The following is a 27114-nucleotide window of genomic DNA, read 5'->3' on the forward strand; positions in this document are numbered from 1 at the left end:
TTGTCTTGATTCTCTTTCTTTATTCCTTCTAAAGAAGGGAACATGAAGAGACCTAGATTAGAGAGAGATATGGTCTTGAGGAGGAGAAATGGAAGGATCTATGAGCCTCACTAGGAATGCCAGAAATTTCCTTGTAGTGATTTTTGGTTGATTCAACTCCTTGTAATTTTTTTTTATAGAAAAACAGTTTGAAAAGAAAAACTACAAATCACCCGTTTAAATTGATAGATTGTGGACATATTGGTCAATTGTTATAAGGAACACTTCTTACAACAACCTAAACTTACAGTTATAGATTAAAAGAAAGATGCCTCTGATTCTTCTCCTCAAGTTGTTGGTTGAGTACAGAAGCCTTGGAGGACTTCAAGTCTAGTTTGCAAAAATGGCAGCTATACATTCAAAGGTCATTAGTTATAAAAGCTACAACATTCAAAGGTCATTAGTTACATAAACCAAAAGGTTGTTTGTCTCTTGGCTTTATTTGAGTTGTTTTGACTTCTAGAGGTTGATGATTAGGAAGATTTATAGCTGCTGTTTGCAATCCTCTACATAATGCCAGTAAGTTCTATGGGGACTTGAAGAAGAAAATTTTGGACCTGAATGTGTTAGTGATTTTGACTTCTGAATCATGAAGCTTCTCCTTCTGGTAGTCATTTTGGACCAACTTTTTCTTCCTTTTGCCTCTGGTATCACTCCATGGAGAACACTCTTGCAGAGCTTCTTTGCTTTGAATCATTCACTGACGATTCCGTTTCCTCTTAACTTCATTATGATCAATCTTCAAGATACAGTATTTGTAGACTGCATTGTCTCTGTGTCAGATGAAAGCAACCGGAGTTTGAATGAAGGATTTCTGACTCAAAGAAAGCCGGCCATTCTTGTTCTCTTTGGCAACACCCACCAAATCAACAGATTAGGATTCTCCCTCTCTCTTGTCCAAGCAGTGTAACGTTTCCACTTTTCCCAGTAATGGACAAACCAAGATGAGGAGAATAAGCAGATGCAAACAAAATAACAATTTTTTGATCTGTTTCCAGCTCCAAATCTATGCTCACTTTGTTAAGCTCCAATAACAAAGAAAGGAAAAAAAATCAAGAATCTGCAAACCCTTTGTAACAATGCAACATGACATAGCTCATCCTTTCTGGCTCAACGTGAAATAACTAATAAGAACAACGAAAATGACTGGTGGAAGCTTGAAAAGAAAGTTACATCACAGCTTTAATTGCCAGAAACAGTGGCAGAACTGCTTATCTACTTCATCCCCTTATCGCCTCTATCTCCAGAGACTCATCAATCACAAGGAATCATCCAAAAATATGATCCTTACCCCCTCGAAGAAGAAAGTGACCAAGGGACGAAGCTTGTCAGCAGAGACTAGATCTTTGCATAGTTGACAGTTTTCACCTAACTCGGTTCCAACCGCAAAGTCCGAGCTGCATATTCTATATTTAGCAGATTGTTTACCAGGGTTACGTGAGCAGTAGCTTTTCCTTCATATACGAAGTTCTGGAAAATAACAGAAGATCAGAGTGCATCCATGATAGAAGATTAAGGGAGATTGTTTAAGGAATTTTCAAGAAGGAAAAGAGATCATACTAAGCACACATAAAAAGAGTAAGTGGGTGTTTTTATTTCTGGGAAATTAAGATGCAGTACACGAAGGGGGGACATGATGCAGGTGCCTCACAGTCAGATTCTCAGATAAATTTTTTAACGAACAATGGATGGGTTAACATGGAAGATACTTCAGTAGGGTTTCTCCTCTATAGCCAGTTCCTCCATTATTGCCCCGTGGTTGAGTGGATTGAACGCTTGGATCTCGGAGCATTTGCAGGGAAATATGATAGAGCCCAGACCAGGATCCAGGGCATGAACGGGATTCTCACACTTGCGTGCGATGATGACAGAATTGATCACCTCATCAGTAGGGTGAAACACAGAGAGAACCTCGAACCCACGAAGATCGTTCGGTTCGATCACAGGATACAGAAAAGCACGAGCCCCGTGTGCGCTTCTGAGCATCAGAATGGCTCCGGGAGCCATGTACTTGGCAAGGTGAGCCACCACCCTGTTCTTCTCCTCCCTGTCCATGCCCACCAAAGCTGCCAGGAAGATCACCTCGTACTCTTTGAGGCCATGGGTGACATCCATGACATCCGTGGTATGGAAGAAGAGCCGTTTCGATAAGTCTGGATCGGAGGAGACGAGGCGGACGGCCTTGGAATTGGCGGAAGGGTCGATATCATAGTTGTGGAAGGTGGTTTTCCTGAGGTGAAAGGAGGCCAAAACAATGGCGGAGAGTGGCAGAGGACCCGAACCCACGAAGGCCACACGACTGGGGGCACGAATGCAATTGCGGTTGAGTATGGAAAACTCCAAGAGACTGAGCTTGAGGTAGTTATCATAGTAAGGGAAGCGACTGAGATGGTCAAGCGGGTTTGCATAGGAGCTCAAGATGGAAGAGTAATGGCTCTCCAGAAGACCCTCGGCCTCGCCGCAGAGCCTGATCAGTCTGGACCTCTTTTCTTGCACCCTTTTGCTCAATTTGGAGACATCGATTGAAGATTCTGGCATGCAAGCGTGGACCAGCTCTGTGAACAGCATGTTGACATCTTTGCAAGGCTTCAGACTTTCTAACCTGGAGATGTTGTCATACAGCTCCATCACTTTCTCGATCAACAACTCCTCTTCCACACCCATATCGATATTTCACCAGAAGAACGAAAAGAAAGCAAAACAACTCTGACCTACACCCTCTCAAAGAAGACCTCTGAAAAATGTTGTGATCCTTGGGGGATTCAGAGAGCCACCCTCAATTGGCGCACAAAGGGAGCTATTTATGAGCAACGGTTGGGTCCTAACGGAAGAAAAGCAGAGACCAAATTGATTAAAAAAGCATTCGAGATGGCTGACTGTAGCAGCTTTGGTCGTTTTGAAGTCTGTTTTTTTTCTGGTTAGGAAATGGAATTTGATTGTGTATTCTTTCATAAATTTAACCTTTCACTGTAATATTCTTTTCGTATCATTTCGATGCAGAAATGACTGCGTTTACTTGTTATTTCAGACTTTAGATTGGATTTCGCTTATATTGTTCTATGCAGAACTGGATATCTACTCTCTCTCTCTCTCTCACTTGACATCGATTTCTTTTTCTGTTGAAATAATCAGAACAAAGTAGCTTTCACTAGCGGCATGCCACGTACCTTTCCTTTCATTCGATAGCAGAACTCGGGCTGAAACGGAAACCTATTTAGTTATGTTATCAAGGGTTTGATAGTTCAGTATTCTGTAATCCAAGCCAAGTAAATTTGAAGAAATAAAATAATGGGTATTGATCTCCGATGGATTCTCCGACCTCCCATGCGTTCACACAGCAAGCTTTTCTCAGCTTGCACGCAAGCTTTCTTATCTTTCACGCAAGCCAGTAGAAAATCATGCATGGACTTGGGTTTTGAAACCTTCTGTTCCAACTTACATGCTCAATTACGTCCTCCATGGGAAGGGATCACTTCTGAAAGTGAAAGATCTCTTTCATTCAACTTTGAAAACCTAATCTTAGATTTAGAGAATTCATTTTTGTACTACTAGAATAAAAAAATTATATGCTGTCTTTCTGCTTCGATAACAGAAGCAAAAAAAAAACCAGGATTGGTACGCCATATTGGGACTTTAATGGTAGAGTTTACGCTTCTATTCCTGATGTGATTTTCAAATCCTCCAGGACCATGAAATAAATCCTTTTTTTTTCTCAAACATTTGGAGTGTGCATTGGCATGGCATCTTTGAGTTCACACTGCTATCCTCTTGTGAAGAAAAAGAATTAGCATATTGTACTCTGCTTGTTAAATTATACTCCTGAGAAGGAAGATTTGTCTCCATTTTGAAGCTTCCATAATGGGTGATTGACTTCGAATATACTGAGATAAGGCTCGTTAACGTATGAGGTGATGTGAAATACCAGATAATTTATTTGGACAAAGATCATAAGCCTAAGCTGGTTCATACTAGTTTCATCTTCTTCTCTGACAAATCCTTACCATTCTCTTCCCTAGTTCTCTTATAAATTGTCTTGTTTCTTCCGATTTTGCTCACCCACCCCATTGCACCTCTCTGCCTATATTATATTGGTAAGATGTCTCAGAAAGGGCTCCGAAAAAGCTCCCCCAAAAGAACTAAGAAGGCAAGCAATGTCGACATTCCATGTCGTCATGGGGTTCTCTCTCCTGACTTAAAAAATTCACCTCCTGGATCTCAGTGCTCCTCTTTTTACAATATTTGATGGCCCATGTGAAACCAATGTAACATCAACCCTCTTTACAGTGAGTGCTTCTAAGCTCATAGTCTGCAGTTGCACTGCTACATGTCCCCCTTTAGCTTTGTATTTTCTTCTTTTTTGGGGCGAAAATGGAGTCTCTCAGTGGAAGTTTCCCTATGGATGTAGACATTTTTGTTATTGTCACTGCCTTGGCTGCTTTCTGCTTTATTTCATCGTCTTTTCTTTTCTATCATCATTCCAATTTGGCCACTTCCAAACAAAGGGAGAGCTAATGCGACTACTCGACGATGAAATGGAGGCGACTTTCCTTTTGTTTTTTTTTTCATGATTTGGACCCTGTTGAAGGGTTTTGGTGATGATGACTATGGAATTTATTCTGATATAAAGCAGTGGTAGTCAAGAGACTGGTTTGGCTGGTGACCGGCCAATGATTCGAGTCTGGTGCCCCTTCCCTCCTCTCGTTGAATCTCAGATTGGTGGGATGGTCTTCTTCTTGGTTTTCATTGGGCCAGTTCCTCGGAGTAGCATGACCTGATGCCGGCTGTGTGCTTGAGTGTGCTTTGCATGGACAGAGCGTGTCTCAGACTCACTAGTAGATCAGAAAATAAGAATTGATCACCTTTAAAGCGGAGAAAGAGATGATGAAACGTCCCTAGAGTGGCCTACCTCGCCGAGAAAGGGTCCCGGTTAGTGTCATTTGAAAGTGATTTATAGTGAAAGTGAATTATTTTTTTGTATTAGTGGGCACAAACGGAAAATATAGTGGGAAGTAATTTTTTGTGTTAGTGTTAGAGAAAAGTGTAGTGGAAAGTACATTAATAAATTTTTTTAATGGGTGATTTATCCTTTATAAGATAGTTTTTATTTATGCTTTTTATTAAAAAAATTAAAGATAGATTTTAACTTGTCTGAATTAATAAATAATTAAAGAATTAAGTTAATTTTATTTATTTTATTAATTATATATATAATACTTTAAAAAAAATTACTTTTATAATATCCAAATACTTAATCAATTGTTACTTTTTAATATCTAAATTATCACTCTTAAAATAGTAATTAAATATAATATTAAAAATAATAAATTACTTATGTAATTTCTAAATTTTCACTCTTAAATTAAAAATCAAATATAATATTAAAATCATGAATTTACATAAATAAAAAAGAGGATATTTTATTATATAAAATTACTCAAATAGATTTAATTTTTATAAGATAATTTCATTTAACTATTCTTTTTAGATAAATTTTAGCTCGTTTAAATTAATAAATAATTAAAAATAAATTAATATTTTATAAAACACTTAAACAAAAAAGCAAGAGTAAACAAAAAACAAGAGTGAGAGAGACTTAATGGAAATTAATGGAAATATTTATTCACTGTCACTCGCCACTTACTATGCACACTAACGGTTAGGTTACTTTCACTCTCACTTTCAATGAGCACTGACACGTTGAGGGCTGGTCAAAGCTGTGGTGGGGTTCTGTAACCATTACTGCCGTAAAGGGGAAAACTTTGCTTGTTGATAAGCTTATGGAATGACTAGTCGAATTGCAATGTCAACCGAAAATATTGGATTTGATTGAGAACTGCTTAGTTTGCCTTCTCCTTGTAGTAGTTTGTCACTTGCATGACTGCATCAAACTGGGGACCAGGGGACCCATTTACATTTCTACCAACAGCCACATTTATCATATCTGGGGGATGGGGGTCAAAACTATTGGATTTGATTCAGAACTGCCTAGTAGTAGTTCTTTTATGTTCTATTTTCCAGTCAGAACTGAGATAAAAGAAGCAATTTTAAATTTATTAGCAACAGGAGGTGAGGAGTATGTTTTTATTTTGATTACCATACTGAGTTGATGTATTTCACACTTGCTGTATGTTTTTTGAGGGCCTATACATCACAAAGTAATAGAACAGAATAGCATCCCTGATTAGCACAAGAAAGGACAGTTTTTTTAAGGATAGAATAGAGGCAGAAGAGAAAGCTCCTCAAATGAAGGTTTCATCAAATCAAATATCCATCCTCAGCAAAAGAAATACTAGGCTGCTGGCTCCGGCAGTTTATATGCAGCTTGTCTAATTCTTGTATTAGACCATTCTTCATCTGTAGAAGCTGGTAATCAGACACCTTAGACTGTATAAGATGATTACCATGGAAGTCATTACAATTAGAATAGGTAAAAAAAGAAGTGGGTAACTAGCAGTCCCCTAACAGAGGTCGACCAATCAAAGTCTTCCCTTCTTGTCTCCCACTATTGACAGCTAAAAATGAGGTCATCAACATGAAAGAGCAACTGTTTTGGTTGTATGAGTAAACTTGAGCTGACAAAAACTAACATCTTTTGAATGGTATCATGAAAGAGCATTTGAACGTTACTTTATGCCTTCAGGATATTGGCAAAAGAAAAAAGAAAAGCTAATTTTCTTTAACTATAATTCTCGCAGTTGACTAATCTTAAACACATCTAGAAGGACATTTCTTCAGAAGAAGAAAAAAAAAAGTTTATACTGAATTGCCTAAACAACGGAGCAATGAAATTTTAAGTTGCCAGTAATACAGAAGGTTTTAACTCATATATGAAATATAGTAAAAATGGGAAAACTTACCACAACAATGATCTTGGTGTAGAATGAAATCCGTCCTCTTCTCTTTCTTCCCTAGATGATCCACCTCCTCAACTGGCAGATAGTGGTTTTTCTTCTGAAGTACTCATCTTTTTATCTTCATCAGCTTTCCTAACATTGACATCAGCACCAACACTGGGAGTGCTAGCACAGTAGTTCTGCAGCCACCTGTCCATTTCCCATAGGCAATGCATGATGCTCTCTCTGGCAGAGTAACTGTGACTCTCAAAAGGAAGAAGCACCAAACGGCAAAGGGCTCCGTGACCCTTGAGAGCATTGAAGAACCGATCTGACTGTAAATGTAACTAGAATACATTAATTTTTTTTTTTAAAAAAAGATTGAATGCTCCAAAATTCTACTTGAAATCCATACCCATTAACGAAATTGATAACTAAAGAGAGCCCACGCCCAGGCCATCACAACTCATGACTGTAAAAATCCCTCCATGAATGGGATACACTCATGATTTGAAAGATCCCACCATGGATGGGGTACATACCAATCATATAGTTCCAGACATGCAACCAAGGCCTTGAGAGCTTGTCATAGGATTGTAGTGTTTTCTATTCAAATTATAAATGAATTGCTTGCTCTGGTTAATCCTGAAACCGTTGGATCTGACATATCCACAGTCAGACCCTTCAACTGACAGGTATGAAATGTCAGCACATAGGGAACATGCTTGATACCACCATTTGATAATGGAGATCCTCTTGAAAGAGTAAAACCAATTCCTCCTTAATAAAAAGAAGGTTAACTAACCAAAACACAAATACAGCCAAACCAGCAAAATAGAATAATGACTTGAAAAGGCAAGCATATCATGTTCAAGGGTCAGTATGGAGAGTTCTTAACCTGCATAGTTAGAGTTCCAGAGTTGTTGTCCTCCTCTCCATGGATAAGTAGGATTGGCTTCTTGATTTTATTAGCTAACATGAAAGGACTCATCTCCACATAAGTATTAGTGGCCTCCCAAAGAGTCCTCTCTTCATTCTATAACAACAGAAATAGAAACAGTTTGAGTTAATGACTAACAAAAATATGCCTTGCACAACTAGAAGATGTAGTAGAATTTACCAAGCTTGTGAGGTTTTCACAATAAAAGGAAATTGTTTACCTGGAAGCCAAAAGGAGTTAGAGTTCGATTGTAAGCTCCAGATCGAGCAATGCCACAACAGAATAGATGGGGTGCATGAGCTAAGAGGTTTGCAGTCATGAATGCTCCATAAGAATGACCACCAATGGCTATCTTGTCAGGATGAGCCACCTAAGCAAAACCAAAACAAAAATCAACCTCTTCTGGTAAATATGGAAACAAGTTTCTTCTAACTAGCAACATGTAGGAGAAGCCTTAAAATACTAATATAAATAATTAATTTAAAAATAAGAAATGTTCTAAGTTTACCCCACGACGAATAACTTCCTCAACTGCAGCTTCTGCGCTAGAAACCAGCTGCTCAACATACCTGTGATACAAAAAGTGAGGTCATATCTATCTAAATAGAACCAACCAAATTTGAAGGACGTTTCATCAACGAAAACATTTGGCTAATTTTGGTCAATGTTGAATATCATGAGAGCTTACTTGTCATTTGCTTCTTCATCACCCTCACCAATGATTGGTATTGTTGGTCCTGATAAAATAGCAAACCTGCATGATTGCATATTAAAAATTTGTATGCATCAGATAGAAAGATGAATAATTAACTTGTAACCTTTGAGATACTTATTGTTATTAAAAAAATAGAGATACATTTAAAAAGCTGATTCAGTGGAGTTACCCAACGGCACCTCACTGTTGACACTTTCCCTCCACATGTTGACACAAGTCATGAAAAAATATTGTGGTTATTGGTTAATAAAAGACCTCCTAACATCAGCTAGCCATTCTAGGATGGACCTAATCCCAGTTTTAACATTATATCAGGTAAGTACCAACCAAAAACTATCCATATGTAGAAACCATAAAGAAATCTCACATGTAAACAGTGTTAAGAATAGTCATATCTTGATCTGGGATTAAAAAAACCTTGTACGTATTACGTGGGAAGGGGCATCTTAGTTTAGCTAGCCTTTTTGGGGTGGATCTGGACCCAATTTTAATATTGCATCAGAGTGATAACTATTTGACATTTTGTTTTCTTCAGGTTGCTCATTGTTTGCGTATCCTTCTTTAGCTTGTAGTTATCTCACTTGGGACCTTTCACAGGAATCTCTTTTCTTGCTGTAACTTAAAAATTTTTAAAAATTTTAAAAATTAAAAAAAAAAGCCTTTTCAAAAGAAAAAAAGAGACAGAAAGGAATAATGAACAGCACAATACCCTTTGGCCAACCAAAGGAGCGCCGAAGTGGGCCCTATGCCTGCAAACTCATTTGGAGAACCTCGGACTTGTCCAGCTGCTTCTTTGCTCTTAAATTCCCCTGGATAAGACCAGACCAGACATGGACAGGGCCCATCCTTCGAGGGATCATAACTGGGAGGCAAATAGAGAGTTGCTGTTAGTTGAACACCATCCTTTCGCTGGTATCTGATCATCTCCTTCTTTAATGAAGCAAGCTGAGGATATGGGTGTGGATAATTTGTGATTTGACATGCTGATTTTGCTGAAATATTCTGAATGTAATACTGGGTATTTTCTGTCTTTGATTCCTTCGAGGTCAAAATTTTAAGCTGGTCTATACGAAGATCACCATCCTCTTGGTCTGACATCAAGGCAACAACTGTTTCATAGTACTTTTCCTTGTCACTCTCCCATATCCTCTCTTTGTTCCCTGTATTTCTGAAGAAATATTGTAACTTAGTCTCCTGAGCATAGCAACAACGTATAAGCAATGACAGATATGTGGCCGTGTATGCCATCATGCATACCATCTAACACTCCTGCCACAGATAGGCTGTAGCTGGTAGACAATACTAGCCATTGTTGGGACCCTACTAGTTCCATGTAAACTGTTCTATTTTTTCTGCAATCACCACTGTTGTTGCATCCAAATTGATATCTAGTACCATTAAATTGGAATTTTTCTGAAGCAGATCCTATCCATGAGGTGATGGACCAAATCACTTAGACAAGTTGCATCCAGGATATGCTACTTCAATGTACCAGCTACCAGGTATTCACACCTCCCTGCCATTGCTAATAGATAATAGAAAAAGTAAACAGAATTCAGGAGTCAATGAAACATTACATGTCAAATAAGTCTAGAAATGGAATGTTTCCTTCTGGCGTGGCACCACTTCCATTCAGTAAAATATAGGTCCCTTCATCTGCCCTTTTTACCTTTGCAATAACATAAGTACCAGCAGGTGTTCTCCGGAACATTGGAGAGCCTGGATCTGAATACACATCTTCTGATGATCTATCAAATAATATACGTGGAGGCACATCTTTGGAGCCAGGGGATATGACCCAAGTTCTTATCCGCCTTGTTTTATACCATGACTCATACACTAAGCCTAGGGAATCATCACACCAAGATATACCACTGCAGAGAACAGAAAAACAGAGACAATGGAAAGAAAGTCAAATATACTAGACACTAAGCCTAGGGAATCATCACACCAAGATATACCACTGCAGAGAACAGAAAAACAGAGACAATGGAAAGAAAGTCAAATATACTAGGAGAAGGTGAAAGAACATAACAGGAACTGCTTGAGTAAAAATTATATGGCTCCCATAGTGTTCAGCTGGAATGCTTTGAAATACACAGGCCATCAGCTATCTCTAAGAAAGAGATAACAGATGGTGGCACGCAGTATGATATTGGAACCTGAGGCTATACAAATAGCCGAATGCATTAATAAATATAATAAATTACACACTAATTAACTTGTCCTTGAAATAAAATGTACTATAAGATTTTCAGAAACTTGGAGCACAAGTCTTTATGAAAAGTAACAAATGAAAGAAAAACAAGGAGAATGCTTTGAAAAATGTCAATGTATCTGTCCAAACCGCTCCATAAAGAGAGAGAAAGAGAGAGAGATCTAGAAGATCCATAGTTTATTGCAACGTTTATCACAAAGCATCAAGAAAAGGAGCCCTTTGTACACACCCATAACGAAGATCAAGTTTATGTAAAATATCTGGCTGCTCTCCATCCTGTGGGTCAGCTGGTTCTGTATAGATGATATCACGGGGAGAGACATCCACCTTTGCATCTCCTCCATCTTGTGTTTCCACCCTGCTCAGCCATTCAAGTTACTTCAATAGAATGGTGGTTAGTTACTAAAAAAAAGACAGCTAAAAATATGGATACCTACCAATAAAGTGTGGAGGGTTTATCAGCCCTCCAGTTAATTGACCGCATTCCTCTCCTCACACTATTAAAAGCTATTGGAATATCTTCAGCAAGAGGCAAATCACAGAGTTCTCTAACGAACTTCCCATCAACCGTCCAAAGTTCAACCTTCTTAGGAAACCTCCCACAAGGTACAATGAATGAATAAGGCCGATGAATAGAAGTAATCAGAAGATACTTCTGATCTGGTGATGGGTCCATAGAAGTATAGATGGCAAGTGGACCAATCTCTTTGATAGTCCCATCCAAGGATGCCAATATAAGTTGTGAGGTGGCATAATAATCAAATAAGTCAGCATCATATTCATCTTTTAGCAAATCCTGATGTGTTCTGACTTGCACCACATTTTGCTGCTCATTTGATTGGATTTTCGGACCAGATGGAACCAGTTGCTTCTTTGGTGCATTTCCACGAGACAGGGGGATTGTGGAGACCAGCAATGTTGAGTCATCAACCCAAACAAAGCTGCCAAGCCAAGCATAAATAAATTACTGGAAACATAATGCATGAAAAAGTTACCTAACTACAGTGATCATAAAGTATTGCATAAAAGATTAATGTACTTGTCAAAGACGGCATTGAGGTAGATATCTGGAGATTGAAACAAAGGTTGTGCTTTTCCACTTTCTATATCTGCAACCCATACTTTAAGTTTGCTGCTATTGTTATCCTCCTGGTAAACCATGCCAGTTTAATAAATACTGAAAACTCAATATTATACGTCACTGTTAAAGAAGAATCATTATATCACCTCATCAACTCGGACACTGAACGATAAATGCCTACCATCGGGTGACCTTAGAGAACATGAAGATATAGAAATTAAGGACAAGTAAAGAGGTGAGCACAAAAGAATTGAAATATGTTTCTGATTCTAGTGTGATTATGCTAGATTAGTCAGAACAGAAGAACAAAGATGCTTGACTATAGAGCATTACGAAATTACCAACTGACGAAGTTGATCTTGGCACCCTCCAGCAATCCATGAATCTCTTTTCCAGGTCCCAATGTACCATTGTCCATTAGTGAATGGACCACAATACCTGTGTAGAATGACCTGGGAAGCATCTATCAAGATAATGCATCAAAGAGAGAGATACAAACAATTAAAGAGTGGTTTGCTAATAATCAGTATACAAAGATAGGAAAGGCAAAAAGCCGACTGATTACTCACATACGACTCCTTGTATTGCAATTTCCATCAATGCGGATGCCAGCTAATTTTTCCTCTGGTCGTGCAAGTTCAGACAGTGGAGGTAAAGCCCTTCGCTGGAGGAACAGTATCTTCTCTCTTTTAGGAGAGAATGACAAGGCTGGAAGAGGTGGTGCATCTACAATACTTCTAATTTCTGGCGGAGGAAGACAATACCCAGCACCCATAGAAGAATTCTCTACAGTGTGGAAAATAAAAATGTGTCAATGTGGATGGAGGAATAATTTCAAATGAAAACCAATGAAGAGTACTCGTATGCTATTACAGAATCAATCCAAGAAGTGAACCACAACTGGGAGCTGCAAAATAAGTTGCACCAACATAAACATAACTCAGGTCAATTCTTGTATTGAACTGCAACCGTTTCCCATTACAGCTAAAAGGTCAATTTGTAAAGTACAATCTGCATGGTTAAATAGAGTAAGGTTTGGCCAAAGAAAGATTTGGGAGATTCAACTCATATGAGTCCAAACTGTTATACAGTGTACTGCTTGTACCCACATGCTCCTTTAACTACTTGTCTTGACTGTATCTGATAAGCAGTAATAGCATCCATCCCACCAGTCCAACAAGGGCTACTCTGGGTACCAAATCCTTCTTATGTCTAAATTTTCTTCAACTAACTAAAACTAAAAAATTCTCCAAGTTTATGATCATGGAAGTATGTTTCTCTTGTAAGTGTTTCACAATATGAAACGAAAACTCTTCATGACCCAGGTACCTGCATCACTCCAGCTTGAATTGAAAAACACTGTCCAAACAAAACAACGGTAGAAAGCACAAATGAAAATAAGAGATTTTATTATATATCAGTAAAAAAAATAAAAATAGCACGCTCCCTCGTTTGCCCAACACAACTCGCGATAAAAAATTATCACGCTCAAATAATTTATCCAATACACCCATGTATGCAAGATTAACAATATTAAAACTTCATCCTTCTTCCAATAACCACAAAATAACATCAGGAGAGAGACCAAAAAGTAGTTCTTGCTTTTGTTAACAAAAATTCTTAAACGAGCAGGTGTCTGAACATAACATGTTTTTCATTTCATTACCAAGAAGATAATTTACAAGACAAACATAGTAAGAATCCGAGAAATTTTGCCCCTTCAGTTACTTTTGCAGTTGCCACTCAAAATTCATCCAGGAAACCCAATTATTCTTCGTCAATGAATTACCAAGCCCTCAAGCCGAGCATTTCGACAGTGAAGAGCAGGAGTAAACAATTCCACCGATCAACGAGAACTATACTCAACAACATCACGGCAGCCAGAAACTATTAAATACCAAGAGAAAGACATTCCCGCGCAAAAGAGAAACATTCAAATTCCCAATCCAGCAGTTAGAAGAAGTCCATACAAGACACAAGCAGAACTCCTCATTAACACCCAGAAAGAAGAAAATAAAAAGAGTCAGACACAATAGACCAATACCCTCATCAGCAGCAGAAGCAGCAGCCCCATTTCCGGCCCGCCCACCATCCTCAACATAAGCCAGAGGGACGAGTTTCGAAAACCTGGAATCACCAGCCACGCTCATTTTCTTCCGGAGTGTTGGCGAGTTTCTCAAAAAGGCTGATGCATGGACTGCTGAAGAGAACTTCAGAGGGGAAAATGGGAGAGGAAAGGCAGGAGAAGCGGGGAAGGAGAGAGCATGGATGAGAAACAACGGATGAGAGACCTTGTGTAAAAGCATGATAGATTTGACAGATAGATTCCGTTATTCAATCCCAATTGTTGTAATAAACTGAAGTGTCACCAATGGACATCGCTATATTTGGTAAGGCCTGTCCATTGATGACTAAGCAGAACTGATGAGATCAGCGCCTCGGAAATCACAAGCATCAATCAGATGCTCCCATACGCCATCGGCGGACGATGGCGGTGCACATAGACAAAGTGGCTGGCCCCTTTTCATAGTGATGTTTTTATACCATTAGCAACGTCGTTGCAGACCACAAGAATCTGTATCTTCAAAAGATAAAAAGAGCACAAAGTGTAGAGTGGGGGAAAACACGTAACATCTTTCTCTGTAGCAACTATTTTGGTCCAAATTTACTACAATGTTGAAGTTGAGAGAGAAATTTCTTTACAAGATGGTTACTGAAAGAATTGTGATATATACAGAAACAATCTCAAAATAATGCCTCATTAGAACTCTCTGATGATTCAGGGCTCTCATTGCCATCAACTGTGTCTTGGTAGGATGTTTCTTCAGATGTTGCAGGTGAATCACTCTCTACAATGCTCTCATATACATAAGCATCAATAGTGTCTTGGTCGGGTGTTTCCTCAAAAGTTGCAGCTGAATTACTGTCCACTATGTGAACAAACTGAAACAAATAGTGCACCCCATTGGCAACGTCATAGAACATGAGCCCTACCCGTCCTCCCACCCAACTCCCCAAATGGCTCCCTATGAGATAACCAAACTTTCCAAGCTTCTCGTCTCCAAGGAAACCTCCTGCGTAGGTGCCAAACAGGGTCCCTGTTCCTCTAAGAAAACCTTCTGTGAGGGTGCCCCCATAGTATATAGCTTCAAAAAAGTCCCAACCCGAAGCTACAATTGGGCCTAGTATGCGTTTGGCTTGCCTTCTTGCCAACTTTGCTGCTTTTGCCCCAGCTGTTTGTGCTTGCTTGGCTGCTGCTTTGGGATCTAGTCCCCCTGTCAAGGCCTCGGTCAGGGCAGCCTCAATTGCTTGAAGCCTGACTCCCTCCACGTGTGCAGCCCTCATATTGTAGAAATAAAGTCTCACCCCTTCTTTGACTGCACAAGCTACAGTTCCGGAGCCCATGTCAAAGCAGTTAAAAATGGTGAATTTTCCACTTTTGGATGCAGCTTCCTCTCCAACCATTTCCCTACACTTTTCAGCTGTAAACAAAAGCATATATCACTAATCAGAAAAAAGGGCAACGAGAGAGAGAGAGTTAACCTTACAGATCAACAAAGACAGTGCTATCAACTGAAAGCTTATAAATAGTCTCACAACTTGGGGAACTATGATCCATTTTTAACTTAGAAGATGAATTCCGAGGACACCATGCAAACCATAGTTGTTGTTGTATTAGTTGGTTCCCAAGTGGAACAAGGATTTATTTTCCAGTATTTTCCTAGCAAGTAGGGTTACAAGATCATTTACATGGATCTGCAGGTAAAAGAGTAAAAACAGTTCTCGTCCAGGATTTTACCCCAGGAAAGTGCAAGTAGCTTTTAAGATCATTAGACTGGATCTGTGGGTAAAAGAACAGCACAAATAACTGATGGGTTACAGGAGAGCCTTGTATATGAATTGCTAATATACAAAAATATTCTTTTATTGTTTTAGGGAGAATGACAAATTTTTTTTACCGACATTCAGTTATAAGTTAATAAAAGTTATATGAGAAAAAGACACTGAGGAAGAAAGGAATTCTTAGTTCATAATATCAGTAGATCCAACTAAAAAGACACTTTTAGACCATTAATCTGGAAAAGACAATCAAACAATACAAAGCTACTTGATTAATATTAAGCCTTTGCAGATAAGAATTAGAAGAAGAAAAATCCACCTGTTCCATTAAAGTCAAAAACTACTGCTTCCAGGTTCGAATTGGTCTATTTCAATGTGATTTCCTGACTGGTCTAACCCCTTTTTGGCTTTTTCTAGTGATTTCAGTGCCCCTATATCATCCAATGATAAATAACATACCAATCTTAAGCCAGCAACAGGTACCGCCCATCAGTAGCGAGACAAATTGACAACCTATCTACAAAAGGGGCTCTTGTTCTCTTTGTTCCCAGGAATAGAGACTACCATTCACAGTTGTAGTAGAGATAGGAACAAAAGCAGTGACAAAGATAGTCTTGTCAGGTACAAGTATAGAGGCCAACAGAGCTGATGAGCAAAAACTTGAAATAAGGTAATATTGCAATGGAGTCAATTAAGGGCAAAGGTTACATTGTGGACTTGAACATGTTTCAAGAAAGCTATGATACTGGTGACGATTATAATTTCTTTAAGCATATACAGACATTCTCTTTTCTAAGAACATAAAAGAATTCCTGAACTTCTAAAGCAACTGATTCAAACTGATTTTTTTAATTTAAAAACAAGATTTTATTGATCCTGAAAGCTAGATTCAAGATGGCATTGAATCAGTTAGAACTGTTCACAGCCAATTAAAACTTCAATTCACTATATATGTTTAATCTTATTGTTTTATAATGTACAATACAATATTATAACTACATTTTCTTATTACATATTGGCCAAGATATTTCTCCCAAAACTAAGATTCCCATAAACACTGTTAACTGGAGAAAAAAAAATACAGGTAAGCTGTCTATGAGCATCATGTAATAGACCACGATGAATGACAAAACAACCCCACAAGCATCTACAACTCTTATCTGTTGCACAAAGAACGCAAGGCATCTACACATTCACAACACCCTCCTACTTTTCCTTAATTCCCATAAAACAATTATTTTTAGTGGTTCAACCAAACCCATGATACTCTTCCAACTTGAGAGCTGTAAAACAATTTCCAACCAGCTTCTACGGAACAATCTTATTACTAACAAGAGCAACCAAATCTTTGCTTTTTTCAAATGCCCCATCACTAGAACACAAAACTCAACTCTCATCTTACTAATCAAATAGATTGCCCAGTAAAGCGCACACATCCACCAATGCTAAAAATACATTAGACATCTTTACTACTCAGGAAGACCTCTACTAAAGATCTTCTTGGAGAAAATCTGAAAATATTGTCCTATTACTTCATTTCTTTCTGAGAGACCTCGTAGAGTAGCACCATTGCTTCTTTACAGAAACAATTATACCGTATCCAAGCATTTCTAAGATCTTAACAAGAGAAATTTACTAACAGTGAAATGAAGTCCTAAGGCCATCTCAGTCTCATTGTTTTATTTCCATTTGAAACGAAGCATTTCCTTCCCTTATATGACAGACCACCCATCACTCATCTCCACTGAACGGAATATTATGAAGGTGTTCTCTGCAAGATGCAAGATGATGAACAACAAGGCACAATAAAAAGTCTTTTCCTAACTAAAATTCATCAACCCTCACTGACATGTAGCTAACGAAAACCATCCTACTCGATTGGAACATATCCACTCGAGGCATCAATATTACCAACTGAAAAAGGTCAACCCGTTTCAGAACAGAGAAGATGGAAAGCAGGCCAGGGTACATATACTCTACCGAACTTGTCTTACAACACTGGTACGTACTCTCAACATGCTTAAATTTCTCTATCACGTCCAGACGAAACCTTTTATATCTGAAACAACATTTACCGTTTACAACAGCGGAAGTCTCTTGAGATGAAAAATAGTAGAAAAAATTTGAATTTACAGACCGCAGAACATACTTACTAAACCGAGGCAAATTTCCCCTGACCACGAGAAATTTAAGGACTCTGAGCTCTAATACGGCAAGAATTGCTTAGAACTGAAAGCTTCGAAATAAATACATGATTTAGCCATCACCTCACAGCAACTATGTTCAGCACTGTATGCAGAAGTTGGTCAGAAAAATAATGCCTCTAAAGTCGACCAACGTAACGAAGAGATTCGTTTTGCTAAGAATAGCGAAGAGAAATTTGTGATACTCTGCGCATACAATTCACTAAACACGTATATGAGTAATTACAGTTCCTTTTCTACTAGAAGATCTCGATAAGGGAAACACCTACCGGAGGAAAAACAACTGAACTGAACAAGCATTGAAATCAGCATGAACAAGCATTGAAATCAGCAACTTTAGGCAACCCACGAGGCAAACGAAATGAAAGAAAATTGACAGATCGAAGTATGTAGGGACTCAACAGCAATTTGGCATAGTAAGCGAAGCGAAAAAAAAGGAATAAGGGAAAGGAAAAATAGAAGTGTACCGATCATGCTGAGACTGACGATCCCGATGATGCATACCAGTAGTTGAACTCTTCTTCTGGGCAAATCCATCTTTGATGTCCCAATTTACTCTTCGCTTTCAGAAGTCGAAACCTGGAAAAGACTTGGTCAATGTTTCAGCCCAGAACTTTGCATTCCGAATACTCTGTGAAATCGAGTTATAAGAAAAAAGGCGGAAGCAGCCACTTGAAGTACAAGTCATCTCTCGTTAGAGAGGAAGGAAGATCGAATTCCTCGTCTGCGCCAACTGCCAAGACCTTAAGGATGAGACGATCGTCAGAAGCTTCGTCGCACCCATAATTTGATAATTACAATTAGCCCTATAGTTTTAGAGTAATTTTGGAATACGGTCTGTTCAATCCATGTTGGGTAAATTCATCCGTCCAATCCATCCCGGCTTGGAGGATACTCTCATGGTAACAGCTTCTCGTGATACTCATTGCGACTCTAACATCGGAAACAGTAGAAGAGTCAAGGCGCTTCAGACATTCTGTTGTGCGCTTCAGGCTTTCAGCTGAGAAGGCTGGACTTTCAGATTAACTGAGAAAGATGAAAGGAGAAAGCAATGAGGGAGGAGATTCCGGAACAATCTTGACATGGATTGAAAGGCATCGTGTGATGTATGACCGTGCCACTCGACACCCTTTCATCCTCAATATCAAAGAAGGCATAGTCGACATTTCTTCCTTCGAACGGTGGCTTGTATTCACTTTTTTCCTATACCTTTAATGTTTCCGCTCGAAATTTTTTATGCTCCTTCAACCCCTCTTTTACTTTTTCTTTTTGGATTGAGGATTCTTGATCGTGAGCTTTAGAATTTCTTTAATCGACACTCAAATCGGCGGGCCAGAATGACCTGAACTCTTTTTTATGCTGCTAGGAGTTTTTTATATATCTATGTTTATGTAAAAATCTGTTCTCGGAACGAAAGTAATAGCAAGCTGACGTTTTGGGTAAATAAGAAATTTTGAAATTTGTACTGGTATTTGTATTTTGATGGAACATGTTCGAACTACTGGTAGTGGTAAGAGGGTATTTGTTTTGTTGGAACATACTTTGATGCTCTACGTGTTCTCATTGTTTCCATCTCTGACTTCGTTTTTTCTTATTGTATCCACAAATCTAAACTCACTGAATTATTGAATTGCAATCGAATGACTTATCATCCTTTTCTTAACTCTGGTCTTTACTTGAAATCTACTCTAACTTCTGGAGAGGAGTACTTTTTTTCTTTTGATTTTTGGGTTTTGGTTTGAGTATCTGGATCAAGCTTTAGCTAATCGTCGTACCGGGGGATTTCTTGGTCTAGTTTCATAGTTATCCTGGCTCTCCTGTGTGCGTATAACCAATATTCAGAAAAGAATTAAAGGGTTTCTATCTGTTATGGTCCTTTTAAGTAAAAAACACAAAAAACTCTAGTGGCAAAACAGAAAATAGCTAAAAACTGGGATAGGTCATTCTCCTACCGATCGTAATTAAAATGGAGACTCAGATGCCTTAATTGAGTTACAAAGTCAAGAGTATATTCCTGCTGATCCAAGTTCAAATGGAAACCTAGATGAGGTTTTAGTTTGAGTCACAATAGATTTGTTAGATTCATCAAGGTTAGCTTTAAGGGGTTTTGATTTTCTTATTAAAAAAAAGAATCTAAAATTGTTAACAAATGGATTTTCTAATGGCTTGACTATAAAACCTACCCAATTTACATGGACTTGCAAGAATCAGTATGTGAAACCTCTTCCCTGTTCAATATCTAGCCAACTTTTTTGCTTAACTATCTTTGTTCAAGTGTTTCCTGAATCCTGACCACTTTTATTCATTATGATATTGGCCTTACTCTCTTTTGTTGGTTCCTCGACTGATAACCAATAAAACCATTGTGGCTGGTGCTCTCTTAGATCTCGGTTAGACATACCCAAACCATCTCACACTTGAATAACTGTTTCTTTTTGTCTTGTCTATACGGTGCTCCTACATGTTTTCAGCTTTGTTTTTTTTTTTTTCATTTCTAAGTTTTGCTGCACATTCATCTCATCATTCTTGATTGCCAATTGTAATCAGTAAATGCCGTTTCTTCAATATTCAACATTCCTTAATATAAAGCATGGGTGATGTTACCCCTTCTTGTAAACAATTTATCTTCATGCTTGTCTACATGTGCCTATTGCACAAAACCCTGGATGTCAATTTTCCTTCATGCAATCCGACATTTATCCTACAATCTCTTCTTCTTCTTTTTGTATACATGAGCATAGGTAGTGGAAGAAGACTCATTGGAATACATGTAAAAGAGTTTATGTAAGCACAATATCACCACTGATCACTCTTAACTTCTTCTGAAACAAGTCTGATCACCATACAAGAATGAAAAGAAGGTCAGTAGCATGAAACTACCTGAAAAAATAGATTCTTAAAAAATGAAGGAACACTTTCATTGTTAGTTATAGACTCTTTTTCCCAATGAGTACTCTACTTTGCAGCAACTCCGTGTCCAACTCTCAGGCAAGTCAGAGCAGCTGGGACCAAGTTCTAGAATGATGAGTCCTCTATAACACTTTTGGTTTTGGGGACTGATTGCAAGACGCACACAAAAAATAAAGTTAAAAAAAAAAAGTGAAACAGATAGTCCTCTCTCTTTCTGTCTAAACAGATTATAATCTTAATAGAAGTCTAACTTGGTTTCATTTCCTAGGGTTAAACCTTTCCCAAGCATTGAACCCCTTGTGAGATGCTATCTTGGTATGAGTAGTAAGTGGACAATCCTCAACCATGGTCACCAGTTCTTGCTTATGTAATTGACAAAATTCAAGATGTTTGTTTTGAGTTAAATATTGCATTGGATCATGCAATGGAGAACTTAAGGATGGGGTAGATTTATAGTGAAAGGGTGAGTAGGCTGTTGCTATTGATTACATTCCCTGACTGATATGAACCTGCCAATCTTCATATCATTTCGCCAAAGTTATGTCTGCTGAAAACAAACTTTTTTTAAAAGAAAAATGTTGGATCGATCTGTTGCTTTGTGGCCACATGTGAGTCTGTACTAAGTGGAGTGGTTCAGGCCTGACCATTGTGTTTGATTGTCTCTTAATGCAGCCAATTGAGGAAAAGAAAGCAAAGAAAAGCATACAAAAATTAGTTCAGAAAAGTTGTTAGTTGATTCTTCAGTTTTCTCATTCTATGTTTATTGTCGAAATATTGACATCCTACATTAATTCAGTCTAATGTTCAAATTACAGGGACAGGATTATATCTTTGTTAAGGAATTCGTGCCCTTTTTAGCAAGTGTTCTGTTGAAAGCTTCAAAGGATTCAGATGACACATCTGACATGGAAATAGTATTGGGTGGGATGGCTGCACTCCACAATGAGATATCTTGGTTCAAAAAAGAAGCCTCCAGATGGAATATTTCCCTGCTTAACATTTCTCCTCAAAATGCAAACAAGGATTACTGCAGGTTCAGATTTTACAGAAATCACCGGTGCATATGCAGATAGTGTAGATAATCATGTGCAGGTCCCGCAATAATTTCTAATACCTAAAACATATAATTTTATATCCCCCTTCAATAATTTACACAGAATTTGAAAATTCTAACTCCGTCATAAGCACACGGTTGTGTGTTTTATAGTGGGTCTTAAATCTTCCTCAAGCCTCCTATGATCACCTCGATTTAAAGACTGGCTAAACTGCCAGCCCTCGTCTGTACTAACTGTTGTCATATTCACTGTGAGCTTCAAATTCGTTTTTTCTTTTTATATAAATTTTCTTGATTTATGTTAGAAAATAATAAGCACACACAAACATGTATTCATGTTGTTGATACGTTCTTGTCATGATATTTGATGGTTTGGACTTCTGTGCTCTTTAGATGCCATGAAATCGTGTAGTACTGATTTGTTGTACCAAATTTGAAGCACTCTACAAACTGTGGCCATTGACATAAGTTGGTGATTTAGCAGTTTAGCTCTGGGCTGCTCTTTCCCAGATTATCAAAAAGATTGGCTGATGGCTGGTTTCTTTTTAAATATTAAATCTGATTTTCATCTTTTCTCCATGTTTCTTTCAAAACGAAGAGGAATACTACTTTCTTCTCTACCCCATTTGACATGTATTTTTTTACAGATTTCTGGAAAGTTTAACAAGTTCTGGAGTCAGCTACACGGTGGCTATCACAGCTTATTGGGCTATTGAAGCTGTTTATCAAGAGAGTTTCTCTCTATGCCTTGAAGAGGGTTCCAAGACTCCACCTGAACTGCTGGAAAGTTGCAGAAGATGGGGTAATAATGGGTTCAAGGAGTATTGCCTTTCTCTGAAGAGAATTGCTGATAGGCAGCTGGAAAAGGCCTCTAAAGAAGAGCTGAAGAAAGCTGAGGAAGCATTTCTGAGTGTCCTTGAGAATGAAGTCAGGTTCTGGAACATGAGCAATGGTGATGCTTAACATTATAATCAAGATGAAGTGTGGAACCCAGTTTGTCAAATCTGTAGATACACTGAACATTAACAATTGTTTTACCAATCCATTAATAAATGCATTTAAGAAGAAAAAAAAAAGTTCATCAAGGGTTTAAATACATGGAAATAGAGAAAGGGGATTTTTGTTGATGGCCATTAAATTTTGAAGGTATTAATACGATACTTGTACAATGAGTATAAAATTTGACTGTTTTTAAACCACTTAGATGGGTGGATAACACATGAAGAACATATATAAGTTTCTTAGGAGTATTTTTTAAAAATATCCTTTAACTGGAGTGGATATGTCCAAGGTGCCACCTCGAGAAAGAAAATTTTGACCAGGCGTTCCATTACTCCACGTAAAAAGGAAAATTTCAATACAAATTGCTCTACGGAATATCTTCAACTATTTGGATTTGCTTTCACGCGATCACAACCAGAGATGGCCAAATTCAGGATAACGGTGTCACGAAAAATCTCCTTCCCATCACCCTTTACACACTCGAAACCGGCCAAAAGCGAAGCTGATCTGATATTACGTCGAAAAATATCGTTGTCTACGTTTTCTCGTTTCAGACCGTCCAATTGGTGGTAGCCCGTCCAGATGGGTTCTATGACTTCTGTTCTGCTCTTTCCATGGCCGATTTAAATATCTTTCTGTTGCGTACCGACGTGGTTTCTATCCGTTGGCTCTGGTTTTGATAAGATTTGTGTGTACGGGAAGGCAGGCCCGCTACTCAAATATCACCGTCCCTGCTAGTAGTAGGAGAATAAATAGCAGAAGAAAAACGGCAACCGTTTAGTGTAGTGTCTGTAGAGATCAGAGCAGACAATGGCAACCACATTAGCTAACGTGTCTCTCTCTGCTACCAGGGCCGCCGCCAAACCGGAGGCTACCAAGAACCCAGCATCTTTAGCCTCTCCGTTCGTCAAGTGCCCGTGGAGGACGTCTTATCCAGGACGCGGCATGCACGTTCGGGCTAGGGCGAGCGCCTCCTCTTCTCCGCAGAGCCTCTCCGACCAGATTGCCGACAGTGTGAAGAAAGCAGAGGAGACATGCGCGGGTGGAGCAGCCAGCGGAGAGTGCGCGGCGGCGTGGGACGAGGTGGAGGAGGTGAGTGCTGCGGCCAGCCACCTGAAGGAGAAGCTGAAGAACGACGACCCGTTGGAAAACTACTGCAAGGAGAACCCAGAGACGGACGAGTGCCGCACCTATGAAGACTGATCGATTATAATCCGTTATCAAGGGCACTTGTGTTGAGCTTTCTGGGTTTCTTCTTGATACTCTTTAGTCTTATTATAGACATGAATACGAATTCGTACTCGCATCTGAATAGTGGCTATAGTTTGAAGGAATGAATATTGTTGCTGCGTTTACCTTGATGAATCTTTATCTGTAAAGGCATCTCTGCCACTATTTTCAGAAACTAGATGGAGTAACTAGAAAAGGTTTTCTCTGTTAAAATGTTTGAGAAGAAGAAGAAGAAATTATCTGTTAAAATGTTTGGGATGAAGAGAGTTCTGGAGCATACGATGGTCGTATCTGATTCACGATTCATATTGGAAACCTTAAAAATTTCCCCCTTATCGGCCTCTATGAGCGGAGACATAGAGGAGCAGACCCTCCCTTCCTCGGTTTTCTCTGTTAAAATGTTTGAGAAGAAGAAGAAGAAATTATCTGTTAAAATGTTTGGGATGAAGAGAGCTCTGGAGCATACGATGGTCGTATCTGATTCACGATTCATATTGGAAACCTTAAAAATTTCCCCCTTATCGGCCTCTATGAGCGGAGACATAGAGGGGCAGACCCTCCGTTCCTCGGTTTTCTCTGTTAAAATGTTTGAGAAGAAGAAGAAGAAATTATCTGTTAAAATGTTTGGGATGAAGAGAGCTCTGGAGCATATGAATGTCGTATCTGATTCACGATTCATATTGGAAACCTTAAAAATTCCCCCCTTATCGGCCTCTATGAGCGGAGACATAGAGGGGCAGACCCTCCCTTCCTCGGTTTTCTCTGTTAAAATGTTTGAGAAGAAGAAGAAAAAATTGTCTGTTAAAATGTTTGGGATGAAGAGAGCTCTGGAGCATACGATGGTCGTATCTGATTCACGATTCATATTGGAAACCTTAAAAATTTCCCCCTTATCGGCCTCTATGAGCGGAGACATAGAGGGGCAGACCCTCCCTTCCTCTTCTCCAAGGAGATTGGAGAACTCTTACTTCTTTCTCTTCATTCTTTCCTCCTCATAGAGAAGGAAATAGAATCGATAAGAACATTGTCTTCCTGGCATCCAAACAAAATCCTTAGTATCTTTATAAGAACATTGAATATCATTTTGAATTGCAACAGCATCTTAAAAAACCTTGAGATTCGCTGAGATCGTCCCCAGTGGAAGAAGGTAATCAAGGTTTCAGCATGTGGACAAGTATCTTAGAAACCTTATTTAGAGGGATCAAGGTTACAAATAGCAGGTTTTGGGAAACACAACCCTGCCTCACAAACCCGTCCAGTGAAAAACTTACAGGCGGTTAAATTTTTAATTCCATTTCTAAATGTTTAAAAATTTTAGGTGACTACTTCTGCCTCTACTCCATGGGATTCCCCGAGATAGAAAAGAGCACCCGGGTGAATTTGATACCCATCCCATTAATATCTCTGAATTGCTACTTGGATGATCGTTTCTTTTCCACATTACAGAGTACAAACGGTACTAGAGATATTAAAGGAACTGCATCGTTTTCTTTTCAACCGTACAGATTACACTAAAGAATTGACGACGGAGAAGGAAACCGTGATGCAGATATATAGACGAAAGCAGAACCAGAGTTGAGAGATGATAAAGCAGAAAAGAAAACTGTCCTTGGTATACCCCTGGATCTTGACCTCCCACATGGAATCGCAGAGAGTAAATGTTGATGTTCGCCTCAACAGCCGGAAAATGTACCTGATCCATCCATCACGCCCACGGTATCCAATCTCTCTCTCGCTGATTGCCTGAATGTTTATCAATTCGTTCGTCAATCTTTATAATCTCGTTTTTTTTGTCGACTATTGTAGACAGCAAAACATTGTTCCCGATAATCCCTTCAATCAATCATAGATTGCTCAAAAGGAAACAAAGAAAGAATAAGAACAGTTCAGACCGCAATCTATTCCCAATCCTCATTTGTAGTTAGGCTGCTGAATTAGCTCAGCACATATACGATGCACAAAATAACCAGTGAGGCACTCCCCACGGCCAAATAACCAGTTACAAATTTCATGGCACAAATATCAGAAGAAATAGTTTATATAACAACAACACACAGAAACCTTCATAGTCTCATTATCGTTTCAATGGGAGAACAATCTATCCCCTGAATAGAAAAAGCACACTGATGACAAATTAACAGAACTGGCAGATGAGAAAACACCGTGCATTCCCACAAGAGACATAGAGAAACAATGGTAACCCTTAAACGACGACTACAGTTCCCCCAGTTACATTAAAATCATTTTAGTGCAGAAACATGTCTGCAGACGCCATAATGGGCTGAGAAGGGCACGGAAGTTGCCAGGGCTTCAGCAGAGGGTCGGGTATTTCAGGAATGTCTATGGCCAAACCACTTATCTCCTCCATGAATCTCAAAACGGAGTTTAGAGATTTCAGTCTCTCAGTCAATTCCATCACTTGCGTACGCAAAACCGTGTTTTCAGCATCTACTTCCATAAAATGCTGAGTTGTCACATTCACCCGAGTCAATATTTCACTGTTTTCGTTTTTTAGCTTACCCATCTGGTCAATCAAATCGTCCAAGTGCTGCTGCTTTTTCATACGGGACCGCCGAGCGGATTCCCGATTGGAGAGCATCCTTCGCTTCTTCCTCTGATCCACTAGTTGATGAGGATCTTCATCGGAACCAGAGGTAACTTGCGGTTGCGCAGGAGACGAGGACATTTTCAAGTTTTTATTCTCGTCCAGCAAAATCAACAACTACGAATCAAATATTGATTCTTGAAAAGCAAAATCAACAAATCGACTTACTGATTTAAATCTAATTCATGAGAAGACGTAGAACCAGTAGAGAAATACAACGGAGAAAGACTGACGAAGACGAAGACGGCGCAGGACGACAGCGTAGTACATAAATGCTAGAGGAACTTTTTCACAAGAAGAGACTCTGAGAACATCGATAACATCACAAGAAACCCGATCTCCGATCAAAAGAAGCGAAGAATAAAAGAGAAATATATTTCACACGAAAAGCGCAATCTTAGCCAACCGCAGCCTAAACAGATCCAGATCTACGAAAACTCGTA

The 27114-nt window shown here is 38.9% G+C and overlaps 6 protein-coding genes across 8 annotated transcripts; 2 read left to right on the forward strand and 4 right to left on the reverse strand.

Moving 5' to 3' along the window:
* Nucleotides 1-1611: 1611 nt before the first annotated feature.
* LOC137956895 (nicotianamine synthase-like) lies at nucleotides 1612-2790 on the reverse strand. The gene has a single exon (XM_068804559.1). The coding sequence runs from the start codon at nucleotides 2701-2703 to the stop codon at nucleotides 1750-1752; it is 954 nt and encodes a 317-aa protein (XP_068660660.1). The 5' UTR covers nucleotides 2704-2790; the 3' UTR covers nucleotides 1612-1749.
* Nucleotides 2791-6111: 3321 nt separating this feature from the next.
* On the reverse strand, nucleotides 6112-14259 carry LOC137956814 (probable glutamyl endopeptidase, chloroplastic). 3 transcript variants are annotated; one of them, XR_011113273.1, is made up of 15 exons: nucleotides 13871-14259; nucleotides 12396-12612; nucleotides 12168-12278; nucleotides 11973-12018; nucleotides 11785-11894; nucleotides 11183-11686; nucleotides 10975-11103; nucleotides 10105-10401; nucleotides 9237-9695; nucleotides 8501-8566; nucleotides 8321-8381; nucleotides 8033-8182; nucleotides 7771-7908; nucleotides 6897-7207; nucleotides 6112-6402 (listed from the first exon to the last, which is right to left on the reverse strand). XR_011113273.1 is itself a non-coding variant. In XM_068804448.1 (14 exons), the coding sequence occupies exons 1-14, from the start codon at nucleotides 14130-14132 to the stop codon at nucleotides 6965-6967; spliced, it is 2793 nt and encodes a 930-aa protein (XP_068660549.1). In that variant the 5' UTR covers nucleotides 14133-14259; the 3' UTR covers nucleotides 6767-6964. The 3 variants fall into 3 exon arrangements, 1 of the variants encoding a protein (XP_068660549.1); XR_011113274.1 differs by having other exon boundaries at nucleotides 6112-6423; XM_068804448.1 differs by lacking the exon at nucleotides 6112-6402 and having other exon boundaries at nucleotides 6767-7207.
* A 176-nt stretch (nucleotides 14260-14435) lies between these two features.
* Nucleotides 14436-18541, reverse strand: LOC137957152 (uncharacterized). The gene is made up of 2 exons (XM_068804885.1): nucleotides 18338-18541; nucleotides 14436-15308 (listed from the first exon to the last, which is right to left on the reverse strand). The coding sequence occupies exons 1-2, from the start codon at nucleotides 18405-18407 to the stop codon at nucleotides 14572-14574; spliced, it is 807 nt and encodes a 268-aa protein (XP_068660986.1). The 5' UTR covers nucleotides 18408-18541; the 3' UTR covers nucleotides 14436-14571.
* Nucleotides 18542-18884: 343 nt separating this feature from the next.
* Nucleotides 18885-22880, forward strand: LOC137956921 (probable bifunctional TENA-E protein). The gene is made up of 3 exons (XM_068804590.1): nucleotides 18885-19058; nucleotides 21596-21813; nucleotides 22482-22880. Exons 1-3 carry the CDS (start codon nucleotides 18906-18908, stop codon nucleotides 22795-22797), a joined length of 687 nt encoding a protein of 228 aa, XP_068660691.1. The 5' UTR covers nucleotides 18885-18905; the 3' UTR covers nucleotides 22798-22880.
* Nucleotides 22881-23584: 704 nt separating this feature from the next.
* Nucleotides 23585-24415, forward strand: LOC137956901 (calvin cycle protein CP12-2, chloroplastic-like). Its single transcript, XM_068804566.1, has one exon. It carries the CDS (start codon nucleotides 23647-23649, stop codon nucleotides 24037-24039), a length of 393 nt encoding a protein of 130 aa, XP_068660667.1. The 5' UTR covers nucleotides 23585-23646; the 3' UTR covers nucleotides 24040-24415.
* Nucleotides 24416-26311: 1896 nt separating this feature from the next.
* Nucleotides 26312-26752, reverse strand: LOC137956793 (bZIP transcription factor 53-like). Its single transcript, XM_068804417.1, has one exon. It carries the CDS (start codon nucleotides 26750-26752, stop codon nucleotides 26312-26314), a length of 441 nt encoding a protein of 146 aa, XP_068660518.1.
* Between the last annotated feature and the right edge of the window lie 362 nt (nucleotides 26753-27114).

Source organism: Aristolochia californica, unplaced genomic scaffold, assembly GCF_029961685.1.
Source record: "Aristolochia californica isolate CCGP_79_NKW_82.1479 unplaced genomic scaffold, dmAriCali1.0.hap1 SCAF_2, whole genome shotgun sequence".
Taxonomy (NCBI): domain Eukaryota; kingdom Viridiplantae; phylum Streptophyta; class Magnoliopsida; order Piperales; family Aristolochiaceae; genus Aristolochia; species Aristolochia californica.